Source organism: Pagrus pagrus, assembly GCF_965226575.1.
Source record: "Pagrus pagrus genome assembly, chromosome: 4".
NCBI lineage: Eukaryota > Metazoa > Chordata > Actinopteri > Spariformes > Sparidae > Pagrus > Pagrus pagrus.
In genome coordinates this window covers 36005196-36014097 of record NC_140188.1, presented here as the reverse complement: position 1 = coordinate 36014097, position 8902 = coordinate 36005196, and the positions used below count along the sequence as shown (strand labels likewise).

Genomic DNA, 8902 nt, shown 5'->3' with positions numbered 1-8902 from the left:
ATAGGATTAGATGGAGACATGAGCACCTCTCTCAAAAAACAATGCCAGCGAAAATCAAACATTGTTGCCGCAGTGACCGGATTGCCACGCAAAAGTTGACACCTATCTGCCCATTCTAATTGTTCGGCTGTCTCTGTTCTGCCTGCCTGCTTCAAAATACTATTGAGGAGATTTTTCCACCGCATATCAGCTGAAGAAAACGAACAAAACCACGTGGGAACACCCAGCTGACGAACACAAGCCAACAAATCACGCTGGGCTCCCTGCCAAAAAGATGGGGTACCTCTAATGGGTTTAAGAAAACGAAACCCATCATCAACATGCAACAACTTTTTCAAGGATTCTTCATCATTCAAAAGATGTTTGGTAACTTTTTCAGATCTAGCACCTCCTTTACCCTTTCGCAATGCTATTGATACATTTGACACAACCTGTTCTACCTCAGATAAGTACTGAGCATAAAAGATGTATTCAACATTTTGTGCAAATCTACCATCAGCATGTAAAATCCTGTTATTGAAATAACGCGACAAAGTCAAACGATGCTGTCTATTATCACGATATGTACCAAGTCCCGTAGGAAACAACACTGGGAAGCATTTTGCCTCATTTGTATGATCAGACAACAACCTGACAGGAGAGTTCCCTTCTGCTGGAGCCAAATTCAAGATATCGTCAAAAGATTGATCAAGTGTTTCCTGACCAATATCTACAGGCATAAGACAAGTGTCCTGAAACATGCAGTGTTGTTGTCTATCATGCAGAAGCTCATCTTCCCCAACATCCGCAGATGCTTCACCACCACCATTACAATCGGTATCCGGTTCCCTACAAAAATGGTTTATCCACGCTTCATTAAACTCTACATCTTTATAATGGACATTTGTCCCTTTTAAATACTGCAACGCCTGCCTTACGCGCGTACTATCAACAAACTCATACTCATAATGTCCTTTATAAGTTAGCTTCCGCTTCAACTTTACCGGCAACAAAGATCCTTCCATTTCTGTACGTGGCAGCAAATTGCTCGTCTGCACAATATTTGCAGGAACGCACGTTACAGGTCCATGTACTCCATTTTGCCCACCTTTAGGCAACGCCAACATCTTCATAAACGGAATATGCATCGCGATCAAATGTCGCTCTAAACTATTCAAACACGCCAATTCTGGTGGAATGGGACAAACCGCCAAATTGTTCAATGCACATTCAGGTGGCACTACACCTTTACTAATCTTAGAATGACACGTGCTACAAATCCACAGCTCTCCTCTAGCTGTATCCAACCATTGACACGGCAATACGCAGTCTTCATTACATTTATGTAAATACTCTTCACTAATACATTTATCTGCAATTACACTTATTTCTTTACTTTTTGTATAATTATCTCTTTTACACTTTAAAACCTGATTCTTAAACAACCCTCTCTGACATACACAGCAGACAAAATCTGGCCCATCTTTAACTTTATCCCAAAACTGTTCTCTTACATAATCAAATTGCTCTGCCTTTTCTTTATTTTGTTCCCTCTTCAATTTGTTTCCAGCTATAACCTGCTTCTTATGCTCAAGACTTCCATGATATTTACTTGTACTCATAGCTTTTACATGCTGCCTGTGCACTTCACTTTCCCTATATTTCCTCTGACTCATCTCCTTAACTTGCTGTTTATGTACTAAATTTTCCCTATATTTCCTCTGACTCATCTCCTTAACCTTCTGTTTATGTACTAAATTTTCCCTATATTTTCTCTGACTCATCTCCTTAACTTTATGGTTATATACTGCATTTTCCCGATATATCCTTTTAACCGTTTCAATAACTTGATGCTTATGCACTACATTTTCCCTATATTTCCTTTTCTTCATTTCAAGAAATTTATACTTATGTATTAAATTTTCCCTATATCGCCTATTATTGATTTCAATGACTTTCATCCTATGCAAATAATTTTCCTGGTATTTTTTCATTATTTTTAACTTCTTTTTACTTTTCATATACTTAGAAGGACTAACATTAGTTGGGTTAAATGTAAATGAAGTCTGCTCCTGCATAGACACAGTACTATCCTGCTGTTCTATAACATTATCTTCAACATCAATAACTTCTTCAGCTACACAACCAGGAGCTACAACTGCACTTGAACTCTCAGCACAAACACTACTCTCTCTACTTTGCCGTCTAAAATTGTACCCTCCGGCACAAGACGCGCTCACTTTGCAGTAACCATAACAAGTCTGCATCTGAGGCTGCTTTACACAAACAACAGTCTCATAATGGTTACCGTTGCAATTTTCTAAATACACTGCCTGATTGCACGACTGCTTATTCTTGCAACTGTATTCAAGCCAGCGATCACCACAAAACGTGAAAATATTTACTCCTAAACAATCTGCTGCTGCTTGAATCTCTACTTCAGTGGCCCAACTACCAACATAGCGCATTCTCGATCTACTCAAATAATCCGCCATTGAGGAATACTCGGGACGCAACAAATATGCTAGAGGATTGGCCTGTAATTGCTTAAACACAGCAAATCTAATTTTTCTATGATTCTTCTGTGTGCCACACACAGCTTGACTAACGGATCTAAAGAAACAATTACCATCGCCAACTATTGGCTCGTTCCTACAAGGAGCCCCTAATGCACCAACCTCTGTAGACACTAGATCGACTTTCTCCGACTCCACGTTCAAGTGTTTGCACAAAGCTTGTGCAACGTCACTACGCAGTGGATTAAACTCAAATCTTTTACTTGTCACATCGCTGACAAATACAACATCTGAATTAACCACATTAACATCCCTGCTTTTCAACTTTTTCGATCCACGACTACCCACTGAAATCTTGCGTTTCACACCTCTCTGACTGCTGCTACTGCCAAGGCTTACCTGTTCAGCCGACACTTTAAGCGATGGCTGAAGAGGTAAGCTACGACCAAAGTCGACCTCTCTGCTTTCCACAGTTGCGCTTCGACTTTTGTGAATGACACAAACACCGGCAATCTCAAACAGCTTTGGAGTGTTCATTGCGGTGGCAAATTTGCATATGTGATCAAACACGCGGTCAAGGCAACTAAGATACACAACAACACTTAACCCAGTCACATCTACCATGCCATCTGCACCGCGTGCGTGCGAGTCAACAACTGCATACTGCTCACCTCGACCAATGATGGCACACGTGCTGCCACTCACAGTCAGAAAGCATGTGTCATATTTGCTACACATCTTTCCCAAACCATTCCTGAGAGTGGTGTACACACCTGCATCAACAAGCTGTCCCTCAACCACATCAACGTCACCAGAAACGTAGTCACCATACTCAAACTCAAATTTCTCTCCATCGATAATGGACTCTTTGGGCAAATCTGGAACGCACAGCAGTTCAGACCGCCCACTGATAGACTTACTTTCCCGCAACGACGTGTAGAGCTCGTCCCCTAACTCTACAACCTTATCCAGATCGCCGGACTGCCACGAAAACACAGTATCAATGCTGTGTTTGGCTATAGCTACCAAACTTACAGCCATACACTGAAGCCCTCCGTGTTGGAACCGAGCGTCCCCTTGGTGAAAAGTTCCCCTGATGGAACTTACTTCGGTCTCTGGCCTGACTGAACTACCGTCCTCGAGCTTTGCTGCAACTCCGACGTCAACGTTCTCGCCTGCAAACAATGTAGCGCTCTCCCCGTCGTTATCTACTGGACACTCAATGACAGAAATGCCATGCACGGCATACCACTTTGCATCTAAAGACTCCTGCAAATGACCGATGTGAAGCATCAAGTCATTAAGGCATGTGTTGAACACAGCCACAGATGTGCCAATACTAGATGCCATCCCAGATGCGTCACGCGTGCCACAATCAACAACAACAAAGTACCCGTTATGGAGAATAACGGCACTGACCGCACCACCGAGGTTCAACAGACACGCGCCGTGGATAAACAACTGCTCTTGCAGCTTCTCGTACATCGCGGTGTCTCCCTCCAGCCAATTAAAATCGCTACGTGCTGGAGGAGGAATAGCTACCTGCCACTGCCTGCCAAACACATTGTGCTGTTCGAGCAACTTGCACAAGTCCTGTCTATCCTCGCTCTTCTGACTAGCTTCGATGTAACTGGCCAGTTTGCCACCTTCTACGCCTATGCTATCGACATCTGTCCCTTTCCACGTACACACTGGAGAAATGACATGTTTCATGACTGCTGCAACGCCACATGCCATGGGTGTATTTATGTCGTAAGTGACTGGTGCACTTTTGACACGAATACCAGGAACAACAGACTGCAAGACCTCTTCACACCTGCAGGGAACGGGGTTAGCGTCACACTTACCTTTGTTGGATCTCGGTGTCGGCGAGACACCGAGATCGACGACAGGCCGAAGGCAGCCGCCCGGCGCAGCGACGACAGGAGTGTCGCCGGCGGAGGTGGCGACGGCGACCTAGAAGACAAGAAAAACATTAAATGATCTATAAATAAACTAGACTACTATTTTTATAAAAGGTACTAGACGCACAAACTGTACTAACCTCCTCCCTGGCGTCTGCTTTCAGATGAGCAGTTGCAGGCGGTGGCACGGGTTTCACCACGGGCAAAGCTCTCGCCGGGACCTAGAGAACATTTTTTCCCAATGATTATCCAATTATTGCCGTAATACTGCAGACGTGCACACAAAAAAAAGCCCAATAAGTCAAATATCGAATAAAATCGAGACAAACCTTCTGGCTTGCAGAAGTCCGACGACGATGTTCCACTTTTGGACGCTAATGGAAGAAAAACAAAATACACTTTGTGAAGCCATATTTGGGCAAAAGCCCTTGTGGACAATATTGTGCAGTTTTGCATGTTGTTGTGAGTGTATCAGGAAAAAGGAGATGCTACACAGCCTTCAACAAACCAAGAGATACAACTTGCACGCAGTTTACCTTTGAGCTTCGTGGAACAGCGGTGGAATCGGGTGTAGGAAGATGGGATGGCACAGCAGCATCCATCGCAGCCAACACCGAACTGCTGAACCAAACAGGGTTTGGCTGGATGAGTGGAAGTGCGCTTGCACTTGCGTCAACCTGCGAAATGCATATAGAGAATGGCTCCTCTGTCAAAACACCATCATCAAATCGACAATTGCATCCAAAACAGGCTAGGTTAAATCAAGTGTAACATACCTGCTGCTGAACCACCCTCTCTGCACCAGAGGACTGCTCACGTTCCTCAGGTGCTCTCCTCTGTAATGACAAAAAAAGATACTTTGTATTAAACAACCAGTCGACCATTGCAGAGGTCAGCTGATCAAAAATACATCGACCGCGCCATTACAATGCGTAAACAATTACCTTCCCGCCCTTGCCGACGACTGTCCACTCAAAGGGGTTTGAGGGACGAGGTACGGCGACCTGTCCCCTGACGACCACCTTTGGGACGACGTGCCTACGAGGCAACGCTGCTCTGGGAGCAGGCTGGAGCTTTGGTGTCGGAGGCTGCAGTTGTTCGAACGCAGCGTTCCACAGCAGCCCGGCTAGAACGGGCATGCCGTCACTATCGCTCAGGTGAACCTGCGAAAATAACGAAAATGAAACAGATTACGCGGTGCAAAAAACTTGTCATTCGGCTACAGACAAAGTGTAGATGATGCTATGTATTCTACTTACACCATCTCTGCACCACAGCTCACGGCGGTTCATAGGGAAATGATCAGCTGTAGAGAAGTACCTGACACCTAAAAAAGAAAAATAACATACATTATTTTAACACATCTATGGATTATACTTTAAGTTTTACCGGAAAGATTATGGAAATTGTAATATTCGTTTAAACGGTCTGCCAAACAACATATGATGCATTATGCGTGGAAATGTACTTAAACTATAGTCTTTTTAAAGCTTACCCATACGTGCTGCCACGCGGCGGAACTCTTGACGCATGAAGTCTTGCTGAAGGACTTCAACGGTCAAACGAGGCACGAAGTCTGCGACACACACCTGGAGAGTAAAGTGGTTGTTAACGACAAAGTAATTTCTTTCTGAAAATGCAATAACTAATGTCATATAAATATACATTATTTTGCAACAGTTCATACAAGTACATTAACTGTGGTAATGAATACAATAGAAAATAAACCTACGTTAGACCATCGACTGCAAGCAGCCTGCAGGAACTTAGCGAAGTCTGCCCCTGCCTCGTCGATGGTCTTGCTGGCTGTCAGGTTGTTGCTAGGCGCCATGACCAGGACTGCGTCAGGAGTCCGAGGAACAGCAGCGTGCAGCAACTCGGTCCTCAGCTCCCTCGCGCAGGCCCCGGGCGTGGACATGATGCCAAAGGAGAGTGAGCCCTCTGGCATCGCAACAATGCCATCTGCGAAAGCGCGCAGATGGGAAGCGCCTATGAGAAGAACAAACTGGAAAAAAAGATTACATTGTTAGAGAATGACAATCGCTAATTATTATAAGTCTTGTTATTAATATTATCATTATTGTTATTATTTTACCTTCTCGTCAGGGACTTCCGGCGGAATGACCAATTTGTGCTGTTTTCCCGTCAGAGACGAGATTGGCCATTGTCGCACAGCGTGGCGCCAGCCGGTGCCAACTAATACGCAGAAGAAAAAAACACCGAGATACACGCAGTTCATAAAATATTACAAATCACAAATCATGTAAACGCAACACACCTTGCCACTAGCAAAATATACATACACATACAAGGAAAAGATTTACATACGTGCGACAGAGACATTGGCGGGGCGCTGCGGTTCCACGTCAACCGTTCGCCGTTCTGCCATACGCCGTTTGGCTGCCTCCGAACGACGATAAGACTTGCCCCGTGGCATCTAATAACAAGTAGACAATTGATTAATATTGACATTACAACTCATCTTTAGCCTGCAATAATTGGAAAAATACATCTTATACACACGTTTAACAAGCAACCAGTGATGGAAGCAGAAGAATTAAAGTTGTTACTTAAATCAAAGTATTCATACAACACTGACAAATACTAGACTAAAATGCTGATAGTTTACTTTAACCCTTGTATTATGTTTGTTTGTCCCCCTTTACTTTGGTGTTCCCAGTCAAATTTGACCAGTCTGGTTTAACTGCTCTTACATTAACACAAAAAACATCATTTAAACATAATCGGCACCAAGTTCTATTTAAGACCTTTTAATACTGTACATAATGTATCCAAGTACCAGTGAACATCAATAACTGCAGTGAATATGCAAACAATAGACACTGAAAATTATAATAATAATGATCACAACACAGACCAAATTCACAGAACATCAGAAAATCAACATGAATAATCAAAACAACCACATTTTTATGATATTATGATGTTATAAACCAGTCAGATTTTATGCGAACACCACAGGAGGGTTGAAAACACATTTCATTTCCATGTAGCCATGTTACAATGACCTTCTCCCCAATACATAGCTATATTAATGAAAACAATAATTACTGAAAAGCTCTGTACAGCTAGTGGATTGCCGTTTTACAGTTTGATGATATTGCTAAATTAGGAGTATAGTAGAGGGTACAATCAGTAAGTTGCGTGTTTCTTTTTCTCTATACATTTCTCTTTTACTCTGTCTGTCTGTCTGCAGTGAAGCGCTACAACGCCCGCGAAGTTCAAAAATGTACTCCAGCCAATCATGGCGCAAAACGCCTCCAAGTTGAAATTGTACTCCCGACAACCACCGCGCGACAACCCCAGCGACATTTCAAATATACTCGCGCCAATCGCAGCGTAATAACGGAGTCGTTTACCAGTGAGCCGATGTGACAGATGAAATGACTTGATATTAAATTAAATGAATATTGTCTAAAGTCTGGCATTGCTAGTAGCTTGTAGCTGCTTCAGCAAACACACCAAGGCCACTCATATGCTACCAAACATGTGGTTATAATCTGTGCTAACAGCCAACCACCTCTCCTATGACTACAGGGAAGCTAGTTACAGTAGCTACTGCAGGAGAAGACTCGGTAACTTTTAGCTCGTTTAGAAAAAAACACCCAAAGGTTTCTGCTGCCGAGCGATGCTAATAATGCTTGCTAACTAGCTGTCTCGTGACAGCAGAGTAGCCAACAGTGTTAATAACAGCATTGATAATACTCATTTACAAACCATACACACGCAATGTACCTTGCTGAAGTTAGCAGTATTTTACATGAAATCAGAATACATTCACAATTACGGTTCGATGATGCAGCTAGCATGGATGTTAGCTCGTTGTCCGCTGCACTGGCTGAGCAGCCTTCTCTGTGCCGCGATGGGAAACAGCGGATTTAATCGAAATTAACTCACCGTGTTGAGCAAGCTGAAGGTCCTTGAAAAGAATGCTGCTGTCTTAATCCGAAAGTGGTGGAAATGTTTGCGAGTATCTGTAGATATTTGTGTGTATTTGTAGAAAAATCCGTAGAGCCAAGGTGAAGCAGTCTGCACAGGACGAGAGTCAGGTAACAGACAACCGTTCAAACGTTGCAGCGCTGACGTCAAGTTCTTTCTCACGACGTGATTGGTTGATGCGTTCAAATCCATGACAAAAGCTAAGTAAAATCAACCTCCGCTGCTTTTTCGCAGCGTTTTCCATAATCAACAGATATAATATATTGTTGGCTGCCAGGTGGGCATATTAGTGCGAGAAAGACACAGATGACCATAAATGCCACCTAATTCTCAGTCTGAATTATAAAAACATTTGTCACTTTCCAGTAGGCATGGTGGGTGAGGATATCAGTCACACCACATTATAACAGCATCCATGTCATGACAAACACTCAACCGGTACCTGTTTAAATTAACAGGAGGACACCGGGGAAACACCTTGAAAAAAACACACACGTCATCATCATGACGTGTACCGTCACGCCTCTTTTGTCACACACACTT

At 43.3% G+C, this 8902-nt stretch overlaps 1 protein-coding gene across 1 annotated transcript; it reads right to left on the bottom strand.

Annotated features, from left to right (window-relative positions):
* Positions 1-1057: 1057 nt before the first annotated feature.
* On the bottom strand, positions 1058-8459 carry LOC311256227 (uncharacterized protein; the record flags this gene model as incomplete). Its single annotated transcript, XM_084351083.1, has 13 exons — positions 8318-8459; positions 6728-6836; positions 6495-6595; positions 6132-6404; positions 5895-5988; positions 5659-5726; positions 5344-5562; positions 5176-5235; positions 4936-5076; positions 4729-4773; positions 4540-4620; positions 2658-4451; positions 1058-1087 (listed from the first exon to the last, which is right to left on the bottom strand). Exons 2-13 carry the CDS (start codon positions 6834-6836, stop codon positions 1058-1060), a joined length of 3015 nt encoding a protein of 1004 aa, XP_084207209.1. The 5' UTR covers positions 8318-8459.
* Between the last annotated feature and the right edge of the window lie 443 nt (positions 8460-8902).